General features: G+C 38.8%; 2 protein-coding genes across 2 annotated transcripts in view; both read right to left on the bottom strand.

The window, feature by feature from the left end:
• Nucleotides 1-16801, bottom strand: part of LOC132843573 (histone H2AX-like) — a 264980-nt gene that overhangs the window by 205071 nt on the left and 43108 nt on the right. The window lies entirely within an intron of this gene.
• Nucleotides 1-16801, bottom strand: part of LOC132842104 (cilia- and flagella-associated protein 58-like) — a 139584-nt gene that overhangs the window by 121088 nt on the left and 1695 nt on the right. The window contains exons 3-7 of the mRNA XM_060864776.1: nt 14844-14992; nt 13046-13202; nt 6649-6843; nt 6174-6311; nt 2438-2597 (exon numbers count right to left, since the gene is read on the bottom strand). Of these exons, the coding sequence (XP_060720759.1) occupies nt 2438-2597; nt 6174-6311; nt 6649-6843; nt 13046-13202; nt 14844-14992 (799 nt within the window). The remainder of the gene's footprint in view (nt 1-2437; nt 2598-6173; nt 6312-6648; nt 6844-13045; nt 13203-14843; nt 14993-16801) is intronic.

Here is a 16801-nt window from a genome sequence, read left to right as displayed (position 1 = left end):
ATCCTGTGTGACATCACAGTCCGAACACAGTTCTAGAAACAGAGTTTACCATGTTGTCATAGCAACATGGTAAACAACCCCAATGCATTCCATGCATTCAACATCCTAAAATTTTGTGTATGACTTGCAGGTCACTATGTGTATGTCACTTGCCGGTCACTTTGTGTATGTGACTTGCCGGTCACTTTGTGTATGTGACTTGCGGGTCACTTTGTGTATGTGACTTGGGGGTCACTTTGTGTATGTGATTTGGGGGTCACTTTGTGTATGTGACTTGCGGGTCACTCGTTCTGCATCTGGATGCTTGTGTTTCTTCGCTTTATGGATATGACTTTTTATTTTAGGGAAAACCGGACAGGTGAGTACTTCACATGACATATATTGTGCAACACGTTGGTAAGCTTTTCTATATTAGAGACACTAGGTTAGGAGCGGGTGCCACCCTCTGTAACTTGCGGGTCACTTTGTGTATGTGAAAATCCCTTAAGGCCTTAAACTCCCTAAAGGCCTTAAATGCTTGAACCCGGGAAATGCTGCTTGCAGCTTTAATTATTATTATTATTATTATTATTATTATTATTATTATTATTATTATTATTATTATTAATGGTACTTGAAAAGCATCATTATTGTTATTCTGCATACTTATTATTATTATTATTCTTCTTCCGGACACTTTTTCGGCGCGTAACTTGTCCCGCAGCTTTTGTCCTAGACCCATGAATGAGGTGTCAAATCGACCGGCTCGTTGAGGACAGGTGTGCTATGACTTTTATAAGCGATCGGAATTCTGGAATTCCCAGTACGGAAGCTCAAAGGGGTTTTTTTTCCCATAGACTTGAATGGGGAATTCTTAAAATTCTTTTGTTCTCTCTGTAGATGTAAAGCACACTCTCAATACATGTAACTATCAACTCCACACTATCAATCCAATGTTTCCACAAGTATTGGCCCCCAGTCAATACACTTTTTTCCAAAAGTATTGGCACCCCACCGGGTATTCACGTGACGTCATGTGTAGCCCCGCCCCCAACAAACTGTTCTATGCAGTATAATAATAAGTAGAATTCCATAATGACTGCACTTTTGACATGAAATTTCAAAACACTTAGTAGTCACTTTTGAAATGTTAAAACACTTAGTAGCCACTTTTGTCCAAAAGTATTGGCACCCCACCGGGTACTCACTTGTCGTCACGTGTAGCCCCGCCCCCAAAATAAGCAAAATCAAAAAGTTAGCACAACATGGACATGTCATATATCAAAACACTCAGCCCGATGAGGGGAACTGCCCCACGTGTGTTTTGCTGACGTCACGTGATGTCACGTGTAGTCCCGCCCCCAAAATGAGCGAAATCAAAAATTTTGCACAACATGGACATGTCGTATATCAAAACACTCACCCCGATGAGGGGAACTGCCTCACGCGTGTTTTGGTGACGTCACGTGTAGCCCCGCCCCCAAAATAAGCGAAATCAAAAAGTTAGCACAACATGGACATGTCATATATCAAAACACAGCCCGATGAGGGGAACTGCCTCACGCGTGTTTTGGTGACGTCACGTGACATCACGTGTAGCCCCGCCCCCAAAATAAGCGAAATCAAAAAGTTAGCAAAACATGGACATGTCATATATAAAAACACTCAGCCCGATGAGGGGAACTGCCTCACGCGTGTTTTAGTCACGTCACGTGACGTCACCTCATCGGGCTGAGTGTTTTGATATATGACATGTCCATGTTGTGCTAACTTTTTGAGTTCGCTTATTTTGGGGGCGGGGCTACACGTGACGTCACGTGAATACCCGGTGGGGTGCCAATACTTTTGGACAAAAGTGACTATGACCCATTCACAAACATCTGTCTCATTCTTGATGAATCGGCCATTTGAACGAATTGCTTGAATGAACGACTCAATGACTCGCTTAATAAAACCACTTATCTCCTGTATTGAACAATTTTTTTTTTCAGATTTTATTTTTTCCCTCCCAATCTGTAGCCTATTCAAGAGAGACAGAGAGAAAGGAAAAGGACATAGTGTGAAGAAAGTGAAATAATAAAGAAAAAAGTGAAGTATAGGCTGAGGATGGAATGGTGAGAAATGAGAGAGAAACCGAGTGAGGAGAGAGAAAGAGAGACAGAAGAGCACAGTGTCAAAAAAGAACTTTTTTAAAAAGTGAGGAAATAAAAATGGTGAGAAAGGAAACAAAAAGATGAGAAGCAAAGAGAGAAGAAAAACAGAAGAATAAGAGGGAAATAATGAGGGGAAGAGAGACTGAGAGACTGAGTCAGTTCAGACATAGGCCGAGGGAGACTGTACCTCTTGGAGGGGGGTGTGAGAGGAAGATGCTTTGAATCTCTGAGAAAGGGAATAAGAAAAAAGTAGCGGAAATGTGTGTGTGTGTGTGTGTGTGTGTGTGTGTGTGTGTGTTTCATGCCTTTATGCAGGCCTGTGATCTGGTTCTTCAGTATCTCCCGCTGCTGTTCCACTTCCAGTTTCTGGTCCTCCATCAGGCATAGCTTCTTCTGAGTGGCCTCCCTTATCTTAATAAGCTTAGATATCTCCTGCTTCATCTGAGCCACCTCCTCTCTCTCCAGCTACACTCACACACATACACACACACACACATACACAGACTCAGTATGCACATCAGTGTATCTCTTCAAGACTGTTTTAAGTTTTCTCTGCTGTTCGAACTTTCCTGATTAAGAGTTTCCAAGGTCTAGTGTGTGTGTGTATGTGTGTGTGTGTGTGTGTGTGTGTGTGTGTGTGTGTGTGTGTGTGATCACCCAATAGGATTCAACACACAAGCAACAGGAAATCTAAACATCCACATAAGTCCAAATCAGTGAGGCCAAAGTCAAAAAAAAGGACAAAGGGCAAACAAGAAAAGGAGAGAAAACTCCATGTTGTAGGAATTGTTATTATTGTAGTTGTTGTAGTTACAGTATTATTGCTGTTAGTATTATTATTGTTGTTACATTTCCCACATTTAGCAGACACCCTTATAATCAGTGGGACTTACTGTACATTATCTCATTTTTTATACAACTGAGCTATTGAGGGTTAAGGGCCTTGCTCAGGGGCCCAACAGCAACAGCTTAGTGGACCTGGGATTGAACCCACAACCATTTGATTGTTAGCCCAACACCTTAACCACTAGGCTACCACATGCCCAATCTACAAATCAAAATAGGATTAAAATTGTATCAAAATAGGATTAAAATTCCTTGGATGCTTATCATAATGGTTCTTCTTCTTCTTCTTCTTCTTCTTCTTCTTCTTCTTCTTCTTCTTCTTCTTCTGATGATGATGATGTTGTTGTTGGTATAGTATAACATAGAATATTAACTTCTACGTATGTATGATAATATTAAATTTTTTGTACATTGAGTTTTTCCAGTAATCCAAAACAATCTTCTATAATATATATATTGGGTGTTAAAGTTAATGGTTTATGAATCTTTACAGAGAGTACTACTGATGCATTAGGATTACATTTAGGGGCATTAGGAAATCTTTGCTTTACTGATTACCAAGTAAGGAATAAAACAGGGAGTGATGTTATTGGAAAATAATCAAGGAGCCAAAAACCACTCTGAAGTTTGTTATTTTGACCTAAAGGTATTTCTTGAAGAGTATTGTTCAGGCAACTGCATGAAAATTAGCCTATGGGTATAACTATATGGATATGATTATAAAAATATACAAATGGTTGTATTTAGAATTAGTTAAAGAACAGCGTGTCCTGTTGATTCATTTTTAGTTATATTTCCTTTATAATTTTTATTTTTATGTTTTTGAGTGTGTGTGTGAAACAGGTAGTTATGAGTTATATATGGAATAACACTGTTATGGCTTATATTATAGCAGTTATAAATAGTTCATCAGCTTCTCCATATTTCTCCCTCCTGAAGTTGAAAAAAAATGCAGCATGTCATGTGACTAAGAAACCAGAAAGTGAAAACTCATCTGTCTAGACTGGAAAAAACTCTCTTTTGTCATCACAAGAGAAATCTGACATTGCAAAGATTATGCATAGATTACATGGAGAATCTCTGCAGCTGTTACTATAGAAAAAAAAACTAAACTAAAATAAAAGAATATATATATATATATATATATATATATATATATATATATATATATATATATATATATATATATATATATATGCATAAGAATGAGCACAGTAATATGTGCGGTTGTATAATGTATAATAATGCACGCCTTCTGGCCAATCAGATTTTTTTTTTTTTTTTGATAAAATAAAAGATATATATTTGGAGCCTTTGCTATACAGTATAAGTCCCTGTGTAAGTTGTTGCAATAAGAGTGAGTGCATTAATCTAACTTGTGATTTATCCTTCCAAGCTCCTGCTAAAGTAAATTAATCAACACCTTCTGACCAATCAGACGGAAGAACTTTTAATACACTCTGGCCAGCATTATGAAAAATGTGTGCTGTAGAAAGTTTACTGCTTTGAGTAATAACAGCTCCTAATGTTTAGAACCATAACCTGGAGGCTCTCATCATCTGCATTTATATATCTCCACATGGTTTCTTTTCTAGGGGTGCACGGTGGCTTAGTGGTTAGCACGTTCGCCTCACACCTCCAGGGTTGGGGTTCGATTCCTGCCTCCACCTTGTGTGTGTGGAGTTTGCATGTTCTCCCCGTGCCTCGGGGGTTTCCTCCGGGTACTCCGGTTTCCTCCCCCGGTCCAAAGACGTGCATGGTAGGTTGATTGGCATCTCTGGAAAATTGTCCGTAGTGTGTGATTGTGTGAGTGAATGAGAGTGTGTGTGTGCCCTGCGATGGGTTGGCACTCCATCCAGGGTGTATCCTGCCTTGATGCCCGATGACGCCTGAGATTATCTGAGAGTAGTTCGGATAAGCGGTAGAAGATGAATGAATGAATGAATGGTTTCTTTTCTCTGATTATGTCATCTACTTTTCTCTGAATGGCTGGGTGTCATAGCTGAGCCTGGTATAAATCTGAAAAGGCCATAATTGCATAAGTTTCCTATATAGAGGAGTGGCCGGATAGAGGGCCGGAGCTTGCTTATCCTTATCCTTGCATGTTGTTGAATGTGTTTGTGTAGTGACCCCTTGTGGTACAGTACAGCTTTTACTGTTATTCATCACTGAAACAGCTACTGCACCTCAGACTGGATGAATTAAGTACGTTCCTATGTATTAAATATCTTAAGAGGATTTTACTTTGTGCTCTTACATGTTTTCCTCAATCGAGGCTAAAGGGGTTCCGTTCAACACAATCCACTGTTCGCATGGTTCTTGTGATGAATACTCTGTATTTTTCTCACAGCAATAATTTGCGAGATGTAAAATTATAGGACACCATTTTGTTGAACCACACTGAACTGTGAGAAGAACAAAAACAGGGACCTTTAACATTGTGTGTGTGTGTGTGTGTGTGTGTGTGTGTGTGTGATACAGTATAGATGATAATGAGTTTGTAGAATGTTCCTTTTGTGTGTGTGTGCTCACTCTTTTAATCTTAGTGTTCTGGTGTGTTTGTTGCTGTGAGGATTTTTTTTTTGTATTCTAGGGCAGTGGTTCTGAAAGTGGGGTCTGTGAAGCATAGCCAGGGGGGCAGAGACTTATTATCCTGTTTGAAATCACAGCCACATGATCACAGTTATTATATTTAGGGTCCAAGAACCCAAGTCAGCTCAGGTGTAACGTATTCTATCTTGGGGAAATGTCTATAGGATTTTACATTTTTATGGCATCAGAAAATACTTGAAATCATGCAAATAAAATTCATGCAATAAAGCTGCACTGAGGGGGTCCAGCTAATGGGGTTTCCTTGGCAAGCTGGGATCCATTAATAAATCACTCCATCCCAGTTGTATTAGAGATAAATGAAGATTTTATATAGTATGTAAACTGTGGTGTGTGTGTGTGTGTTCTCTCACTGTGTTCATGTATGACTCTGTACAGTATGTAGCCATGTGTATGTGACTAAGGTGTGTGTTTACTGTGTCCATGTATGACTCTGTATATATCTATATGTGGCCATGTGTATTTGACTAAGGTGTGTGTGTGTATGTGTGTCCATGTGCCAATGTATGACTCTGTATATATTTGTATGTGACTAAGGTGTGTGTGTGTGTGTGTGTGTGTGTGTGTGTTTGTGTGTGTGTATACCTTCACTTCAGTGGCTCGTTGGCTATTTTCAGAGGTGATCTGCTCTAAGCTGAGCAAGTTCTGTTCGTTTTCCTGCTGGAGTTTGGTGTTGAGCATATTCAGCTGCTCCAGCTCCTTAGAGACTCTCTCGTTCAGAATCTGTCACACAAACACCAAATTAAATACAGGGCTCAGTGGGACAGCCTGTGTGTGTTAGTGTAAGCACGTGTCAGCGTTTTGTGACTATGTGGAAGAGAAGTCTGTAAGCATTTGTGAGTGTGTAATTGTTGTGTGTGTGTGTGTGTGTATGTGTGTGCGTGTGTTTAATCCTAAAAACAGTTCTAAAAGGTGCTATATCTTCTCATAATGAGAGAATAGTTGAATAGAATAGTGTCAGGTCCTTAATCTGGTTTGTTGCCATGCCATTTTACTTCTCATTTAATATGTAATTTGTTAGCATTGAGTTGGCAGTAAAAAGTTCTAGTCAGTGCTTCACCTTTTGCTCATGGAGTTGCTGCTCCAGCCTCTGCTGCTCATCACTGCCACGCTGGCATTGTGCGCTTAGCATTTTAATTTCCACCTGCTGGGCTTGAACTTCTGCGCGAACCTGTTTCAGTTCCTTCTCCAGCTTCTCTTTCTGACGGGTTTCCCTCATGCACTCGTTCTGACGCACCTGGATATCCTGCTGCAGCTGAAAGAAAGTGGATGCACAGCTGTTGCATGATAGTTTTGGTCAAAAATGTTCAAATTTATATCGAACAGTGTATTATCCGGTTATCCGTTTGATAGTGCATTGTCCAATTTGCAAAAAAAGAGGTAAAAAGGAATATAAAAAGGAAACATATTGAACTCTATGGGTTAAAATAATAGAGTTGTTTAAATACTATGATGATTACTGTAGCTAAGCAAACAATTAGCTGTCAGTTTGTCTTTTGGCCAAACACTAATTTAAAAAACGCAAATAAATTTTTCTGTTTCCAAACATCTGATTCTCCAAACATTTAATAGTCCACAAATTAAATTTGTTCCTGTAAACATTTATACAATAACAGCTACGTGTAATCATTACCAAGAAAACTCAACAATCCCTTCTGTCCTGATGACTTCCTGTGTCTGAAAACATTAAAAGGTTTACCTCTGACTGTTACAAAGCCCTGACACTGCTGACTCTCTCCACATACAGAAAATAAGCACATTTCTATTACAGAAACACTTAAAAATTACAGCCATACAAATTAGCTGTTACTAAAGCAACAATAACAGACTAATTTAAACTGTCTGGGCTGCTGATGTTGAAAATGAATCAATTTTCTAACCAATCAGATTCAGAATGTCATGATATTCATGATACTTCATGTTAATAGATGTTGCTGAAGAAATTTTTAGGTTGACTTTCTGAAACTACACCGCTAACAGTTCTTCACTTTTCAAACTGGATTTTAATTAAGGTACAAGAGAAGGTCCAATATTTGGGCTCTCAGACATGCCTGGATATTCTCAGGTATTTGAGTAAAAAATGCGTAGCACGAAAGGAAGCTAAGATCAGTAGTGTGCTACTGAAATGGACGCATGTCACTGAAATTGAAATTGTAGTGTGTAGATCGTGAGGTTTGGCATCGGCACATAAAGGTTTTGTTTTCATGCACGCTACCTGTCTAGTGTTAATTTCATCAAACGCGACGAGACGAAATATGTTCGTCAACAACCTTTTTTTCATGACTAAGACGAGACGATGACAAGACTACACCACTGTCCAAAAACGCTGACTAAGACTAAATTAACATGCATTATTGTTGACGAAAAAAGACGAGACAAAAATGTTTTGTATAAAATAAAAACTAAGATAAAATCTCTCTTCATTTTCATCTACAATTGTCTCTGCTTTTTCATCAGCTGTTACGCCTTTAAAATATTCAGAACGAGTTCGCGGCTTCGCGCTGTTGCTCAAGTTACAGGTCCGCAAAGCGGATCCCGCTTATTATATTGCTACCTACTGAATAAATCAATATTTTGACACAAAATGATGATTTAAAAAGGAGTTTATTGATTTAAAAACGATTGTATTGCTTCCTCTAAAGAAAATAGTGCGCTCCGTCTCTACGGTTAGAATCCTGTGTGTCCATGGCAACGCTCTGTTTTTCATGGCAACGGTGTGTTATAGTTCGCAGCGGTCTGTTATCAAGAAATAAAATAGCGTGTGTGTAGAAAGAATTCGTCCACAAGCCGTACAAAAAAAATTAAAATAATCCTGAGCGCAAGTCCACCCTAGGTCTAGGCAGGCTTTTTGTGTTAAATTATATTTCCTGTCACTGCGCAGGCTCTTTTATTTTACATGACAGCTTATGTCCCGATGACCGGTCTTTGCATTACGATTAAAAGCAGTATGAATAGAGTAAAAATGTGATGTGCGGTCAAGTTCGAGTGTATGCACTGTTTAAACGAGTTTTCTCAACTTCTCACTGATACTTTTGTGATTTGCGGAGTTTTGACAAGTTTTATAGCCTTGATATTGTTTCTTATTCAAAAGTGGTGACAGAAAAAACTCAGCACCCCCAACCTGAAACCTCTTCCCACGCCCCTGTCACAATCACATCATAATCAAAATTAATAATTAGGCTTAAAAACAAATGTATATGTAAGGGAATCAAGTTTAACAATTACAAGTAATATTGCTCCAAATATCATCAATAATGGTGTGTACAATTCCATGTATAACTTGCATTAAGTTGGTAATTTATATATATATATATATATACACCTACAGTTTTGATCTTAGGTTTTTCATCAAGTTATTTATTTCCACTATAACACTTGTGTTCCTGATATTATTGCATTTAATGAGGCCTCGTTGTATTTATTCTTACAGTAGATTCCAGATGTGGTCAAGCTACAATTTATTGACTAAAACTAGACTAAAATTAAAAGACTTTTAGTCGACTAAAACTTGACTAAGATACCTTGAGTTTTCTTTTGACTAAAACTAGACTAAAATGACGGGACTTTTAGTCAACTAAAACTTGACTAACAAAAAAAGATATGTGAATGAGTAAATATGACTAAAACTAACAAGGACATTTGGCACAAGACTAAGACTAAGACTAAATTAAAAATAGGTGATGAAATGAACACTACCTCTGTCTTCCATGAAATTTAATACAGCTATCCTGTGACCAACCGTGCCAAGCATCCAATCAATTCTCCCTTAGTCCCGTGCTTGGTAAACAAAACAGAAATCCCCAGCACCACCACCACCACCACCACCATCAGCCTACCATCGAGGGAGTCATATCTCTCCATAATGCCAAGGCCAAGTGTTTCATTTGCAATCCTTTCAGTCTCAAAAAAATGACATGTGGCAGGGGAAAATAACAACTAATGTGTAACTATTGCTTTGGGTTTAAACAATTACTGAAGTATGCACACATTGAGTATTGATTTGCTGACTGAATAAGGATGCTACAGACAAAACACTAAATAGCCCTGAACGGCAAAATAAGTCTTCCTGGTCATAAAGCACAATAAAATTCCAAGGAAATCCAATGAGCTACAGCTCCACTGAAGTAAAACTGTGGAATATTATCAAGAAGAATGGGCTGCAAATAAAAAAAAGCTTCTGTGAAATTAAAAGCTAAATCAAACCAGAGTCACATAGTGGCTTTCTATCTGCATTAGTCAAAATGGTCTGTGTTATTGTGAGCATAAGTAGCATTACTGTCACTGAACTGAATCACATATTAGAGTGTCTGTGTTTAAATCAATATTTTGCTCCTAAGGCACAGAGGCACACTTAATATCATCTGTCCACAGTTCATATCTCTTTGTGCATATGTGTCATTAAAACCATCTGTGTAATATTATGTTGGTCCTCTGATTCCAAAACAGCTCTGACCCGTCAAGGCATGGACAAGTACTCTGCTGTGAAGAGCTCTGAAGGTGTTCTGTGGTATTAGGCACCGAGATGTTAGCAGCATATCCTTTAAGTCTTGTAAGTCAGGGCCTCCATGGATCAGAATTGTTTGTCCATCCCACACATGCTCAGATTGATATCTATAGGGAATTTGGAGGCCAAGTCAACACCTTTCTCATGTTCCTCAAATAATTCCGGAACACTTTTTTTGCAGTGTGGCAGGGAGCATTATCCTGCTGAAAAAGACCTCTGCCAATAGGGAATACTGTTGCTATGAGGTATTTGCATTTTCAGCCCAGCAGTGTGAACTTGGTGGACCGGGAATCAAACTCACTTCCTCCCGAACAGTGGTTCAACACCATAATCTTTAAGCTACCACAACCCACGAAGGTGTGTATTTGGTTTGCAACAGTGACAGGTAGGTGGAACGTGTCAATGTAACATCCACACGAATGGCAGGAACCAAAGTTTCATTCCAGCAGATCACTGCCCAGTGCCTGCTATCACACTGCCTCCATTGGCTTGCCTTCCTAAAGATCATCTTGGTGCCATCTTTTCCCTATGTACGTGATGCACTCACTTCCAGTCATCCACATGATTCAGCAGACCATGTCACCTCCATCCATTGCTCAGTGGTCCAGTTCCTTTGTTCACCTGCCCACTACAAGCATGGTTGGTAGTGTAGAGGGGTCAGCATGGGCACTATGAGTTATGTAGTCTCATACACAGCAAGCTGTGGTACACTGTGTAGCGATTTTGGCTCGCAAAGCAAGGTAAATATTTATAAGTAATTATAACGTGTTATAGTGACTCCTAAATATTTTAACCTAAGCTGAAATTGACGGTAATGGAATTAACGTTACACTTATTTGGTCTGTTTGTCCGGTGAACAGGCCGTGTAACCTTTATTAATTCTATGAGGGCGCCATCTTCCCTTTTACTTTATACCGTAATTTCAATTAAATTAACTTAATAGAGCATGTAGTTCAGACCAGATGTTGCAGGTACCTTACGTTTATGAGCGATACTCAGAGACAATCACTTGTGGAACAAAAATATGGCGTTTAATGAAAGAGACAAACACAACATAAAACTAACTACACGAACAACAAAGGAAATAGAGAAAACAAAGATGAAACTAAAACACACAAAAGGAATTGAAAGTGGGGAAAGGGAGGAAGAGACTGGAAAGGAAGAAATTAGAAAGGAAGGAAAGGAATGGCAAGCTTAGACTACAAAATTAATCACACCCTGACTGGGAAATCGTCACAGAAACTTAAATTTACCTTACGATTCAATGCGAGATTCCTACTTGAAATACGCATCTAAATTGATCGGTAAAGGGAACGGTTACTTGCATTGGCTTGCTGCACAAGAGTCCGGATGCAACAGAGAAATCTCTGAAGAGTCAGTTAGGGTGGGGTCAGATGTTCTTCCAAGTTCTCCAAGATCAGAGCAGTTGTTGTTATTGGAAGTGAAGCTTGCTGGAAGTTCCTTGAAGGAAGATGGAGTCGTCTCCAAGCTGTTCCGAAAGTCTGACCACGGATTGGTGGTGTTTGTGACAATTTAAAGGTCCCGAACTCCACCCATCTTTGGGGAGATGGCCAATACTATGACCCGGATTTCGGAGGGAAAACTCTCTTTGTTTCAGGTGTCTGTGGGCGTGCTTTAGCTATCAAATTTTTAGATGACTTTAAAGTTTTTATCCAAGGTGTATAAAGATGGTATAGCACCTTTCGTGCTCAAATAAAATACACCATTGATTGAAAAATGAGTAACTGATAATTTTGTGGTCATTTGGATACTAAACATGAAGGGGAATGACGGTATAAAGGCATCGGTACAGTACATTATATACACAGATCAGTAATCAAAGTGTAACTGATGTTATTGCGATATTGTGTTCTGATAAAGGAGAAAGAAACAAAAATGAAACACAAAAAAACGAAATGCATTTGCATTAGGGAAGGGAAAACATAATTTTGTATACATCCTGACATTGGACCTTAAAAGGACATACAGCCTTAGAACAGTTATACATTAACATACCAGGATCGGTAATCATAGTATAACTGATGTTAATCCAGTGTTGTGTTCTGATACCTAAATAAAATACACCCTTTTCAGGAAAGTAAGGAGCAAGTAATTTTAAGTCAGGCAAGCCTTAACAGAAGAAGCACATTACAACAGGGTTATGAGATTAAGAATCTTAGAGTATCTTATCTACTTGTTTTTTTAGTAAAAGGAATGTCCCATTGTGTTGTGTGTGTGTGTGTGTGTGTGCGTGTGTATGCGTTTGCATGGGAGTGCGTGTGTGTGTGTGTGTGTGTGTGTGTGCGCGCGTGTGTCTGTGTGTGTCTGGTTGAGGTCCCTATGAGTTCAATCAGAGAAACAGCGTGGTCTTATCTGGTCTTTGTGTAGGATCCCAGACCTCCTGGAGCCAGGTGTGTGTGACACTGTGGAAAGTGGCCCTCAATAAAACCGTAAAACTGGGTTGCTCATTGGTTGGTTGAGGAGTAGATGCCGAAGTTTAGGGTGCCTAGGATATGAAATCTAAATGACTTGTACCAGACGCTACAACTGTGTGTTCTGGTGCCTTTGTGTTATAGCCATCAATGACTTGAACATATGCTACAATAGCTCTTCCACTGAATCAGACCAGATGTGCCTTTGCTCCCCACACTGAGTCTTGGGCATCTATGTCCCTGTCACTGGTTCACCAGTTGTACTTCTTTAGGCCACAGTATTAACAACAACTACTAGAAACACCTCACAAGACCTGCTGTTTTAGAGATGGTCTGACTTTGAGAACTGACTGTTTACTTGCTGTGTAATATAACTTATATATTCATTCCTTGACAAATGCCACAATGTCACAATGTTATACTTACACTATTGTATAATTCAAAAATTACAGTGAACAATATAGGAAAGTGATGAGTGTAGGCATGGGCCCACCTATGGGCATGTAGGAATTTAAGGGTACCTGTAAGATGGTATCCTGGGCCTTCATGTTCTCTTCCTCAGCCTCATGTTGCTTGGTTTCGGCGTTTTCAAAACTGTCTCTGAGAGTCACCAGCTCTGAGAGCAGCTCGTCTCTCTCAGCCGTCAACTGCTCTTTCATTTTCAATAGATTGCCCAGGCTGCAAAACAAAACCCATTCAGAGCACTTAGCCGTGGCATTTTAGCACAGCTGAAGCATCAATTAGCACTTGGACGACATGGTGCACTGGGTTCTAAGAAACATACTTACAAGCTGTGTTCATGAACACGAGTGAAGTCCATTTAACAGTTAAACTAAACTTAAACTAGAGTTAAACTAAAACTAAGTTAAACTAATTTGCACTGTTTGTACTTCCTGCAATTCTGATCATTATAATCATAACATTTTTTAGAGATTAAGTTTGCACACCCCTAATACCAAATTGATATTTAAAATATTGATTATCACAGCTGAACTATCTCCCATTCCATAACCTAAATGTATAAAGGTTATGGAGTTATTACTTTTCAGACTATTATTATTACTCTTACATACACAATATGTTATATTACATATTACATATTAGAATATATCATCTGTTATATTTTATCATAAATAAAGAATAGCTTTAATATTATTGACAGTGTGTGTGTGTGTGTGTGTGTGTGTGTGTGTGTGTGGTCTGGGAAAACTGCCAAAAAAGATGAAAAATCTGTTTTAGTCCAAAGTCTTTTTTCCTACCTATAACACAGTTTGACCCTTTACCTATAAGCTCTACTATACCACTCTAATATATTTTACCAAACCATGGGGAAAATATTTGATTTACTCTGTACTCTTACCTAGGGCTATCTTCCTACAAATATAATGTTAGGTAAGGAGTCGGTTTATCAAATGCAGTGGTATAACTTTCCGTCTGAGTAAAAGATGTATAAAAATGTTGTTGCGTGATTTTCTAACACGTCAATTGTCAGAACGTTACGTGTTTTAGTGGAATGGACATAAGCCTAAACAATTCAGGCCAATCAGTTTAGTATGTAATGCTTCTGTTTTTTTTTTTCCTTTCCATTGTTCTACTTTACTTCAGGTTATCTTTAGTTTTCAGACTAACATATAAAATAATTAATATTTTAATGAATTATTTTAATAATGTTAATTAATTAACAGTAATACCAGTCATTTTAATTGCAAAATATGTACATATATCGTCGCTGTCGGGTGGAATCCTCGTATCTCCAAAACCGTTATTTTTCAGGAAATTAAAAAAACGGCGTACCTTATCTGCAGTGCACAGGGTTTAGTTGCAGTGGATTGTCTTGCGCTAAATTCCTGTCCTCAGACGAGCACCAGAACTAGCGGGGGTCAAGATTTTTTTTTTCTTTGAGCCCAGTGTTTTGAAGTCATTTACCTCAGAAGACGTGTTGAAATATGCCGCGAAGCTCTCCCGCGAAGTGAGGAAGAGGTGGTTGTACCTCATCTCAGCACATCTCAGCACCTTGTTTAATGCTATATAAGTGGATCTTGTAAATTCAGTTATTTCAAAGGCTTGCTGAAGATTTTTCCAGGTTTCTACACATACATTCTTATTGACATTTAATCCCAGTCAGATTGCATTTAACTCGGGCCAGTCTGATCTGAGCACCAGGACCGATGTTAAAATGAAATCTAAACAAGGCCTACTTAGTTTATAGTTAAACTATTAAGTAACGTATCTTCTATCCTGAAATTTTTCAAAGCATGATGTTGTTATTTGGTTTATATTAATAAAAAATAAAAAATATCATTTACACCACACACCCACCTCTGTTTGTCAGCTGTGGATAAAGTAGCAGCTTGCTCAACAAGTTCAGTAAGAGTGTCTATTTCCTCCTGTAGAGTCTTAATTTTGTCTTTATTCAGCTTCTCCTTTTCATGTGCCGCATCCACCATTTCCCAAGCCTTTTCGATTTCCTATGAGTCAAATTTCATGATAAAGCATACTGGATTATCTAATCTGATATAAGAATCATCAGAGTACTCAGATTAGCAAATGAATCGTGATCCTGAAATTTGTTTGTACATCAAACAGTCGACAAAACTCGGTTCCTAAGAATATATACAGGATCATGTAAACAACAATCATCATATCATTTTTAAAAGTGAACATAATAAAAGTCTTTTCTCCTACACCATTAATTGGTCTGATTTTATTTCACTAACAATAATGTTGTCTAGTCACATATTAGCTTCTGGAATCATTTTAAAAACTACAAATATATATAATACCAGCTAAGCATGAAATGGCTAAGTATATAAAGAAAAGTTTAGAAATCTCATCAGAAAAGGCCCAGATCTCTAATTAATCTCTTGTTGCACAAAATATTACAAATATTTTTGTAACATTTTTTTGTAACAACAATATTTTTGTTACAGATCTCTTACAAATCATATCAGCCCTGAATATGAAGGTCACACCACCAAGTAGAGGTCTTCACGGGTCCACTTAGATCCGAAAACCCGAGGTCCGAACCGAGACCCGAGCGGGTTCGGGTCTAAAAGTTTCACGTGTACCTCGGACACGGGTCAGGTATAATAATAGCGGCATCGGGTCTCGGGTAATTTAAAATGAATGTGTTTTTTACCGAACAGACCCGAGAAGACCCGAACTACTGTATCTCGCATGTGTGCATCAACTCGAGTCCTTTTCCAACCTCTCCTCTGTTTGCCAAGACCGCTTGCGACATGTGGCTGGCAACGTGTGGCTGGTGGTAAGCTAATTTTCGTTGAAACAGACCTGTCAATCAATTTTGAATCCACGCTGTAGCGGTTACTTTAGTGTAGAGCTATGCAACATTCGGGTCCAGTCTGGTTAAAAAAAAATTGCCAACGGGTCGGGTCGGACTTGGGTCTAATCTTTCCGGGTTTGTCTAGGGTCGGGTCTTTCTTAAAAAAAAAATTATGCATGTCGGGTTCAGGTAAAAAGTGATTCGGGTCACTTTGGGTCGGGACATTTTTTTAGACCCGAGAAGACCTCTACCACCAAGAAGTAAATTAGACTTTTAAGCAGCCTTCACACTGCACACGACAAACGACCGGCGATAAACCGGAAGTCATTCATTTCCTATGGAGAGTCGCAAAGTTGCTGCGTGAGGTGCCTACCATCTGCGGATCCGTAATTTTCAGATCCGTTTTGAGCGTTGGATCCGTTAAAAAATTTGAACTTGTGTGACTACACTGCATCTGATATGCCGATCGGATGTGATGCAATCCAATGTTGTTCAATCAGGTTTGTGTGCGCGAGATGATAAGAATTATTGAAAAGTATTATTAACTTTAGTAATTTTTAAACTTTATCAAAAACAATCTTTTTGTTTTAAGTACATTGTTATTGATAAAAAAGTAATAATTTATTAATATTTATATTGTATTATTTTTAATGTTGTGTCCATGTTTCCTCAAAAATTATTCGCGGTCTTTTTAGATTTATTGTTGCACTGATTGTTTGTATTTATTCACTCACTCACTCATTTTCTACCGCTTATCCGAACTACCTCGGGTCACGGGGAGCCTGTGCCTATCTCAGGCGTCATCGGGCATCAAGGCAGGAAACACCCTGGACGGAGTGCCAACCCATCGCAGGGCACACACACACTCTCATTCACTCACGCACTCACACAATACTGACAATTTTCCAGAGATGCCAATCAACCTACCATGCATGTCTTTGGACCGGGGGAGGAAACCGGAGTACCCGGTGGAAACCACGAGGCACGGGGAGAA

Source organism: Tachysurus vachellii, chromosome 3 (genome assembly GCF_030014155.1).
Source record: "Tachysurus vachellii isolate PV-2020 chromosome 3, HZAU_Pvac_v1, whole genome shotgun sequence".
Lineage (NCBI taxonomy): Eukaryota > Metazoa > Chordata > Actinopteri > Siluriformes > Bagridae > Tachysurus > Tachysurus vachellii.
The sequence above is the reverse complement of the archived record's forward strand: the minus strand, read 5'-3'. Positions and strand labels throughout refer to the sequence as shown.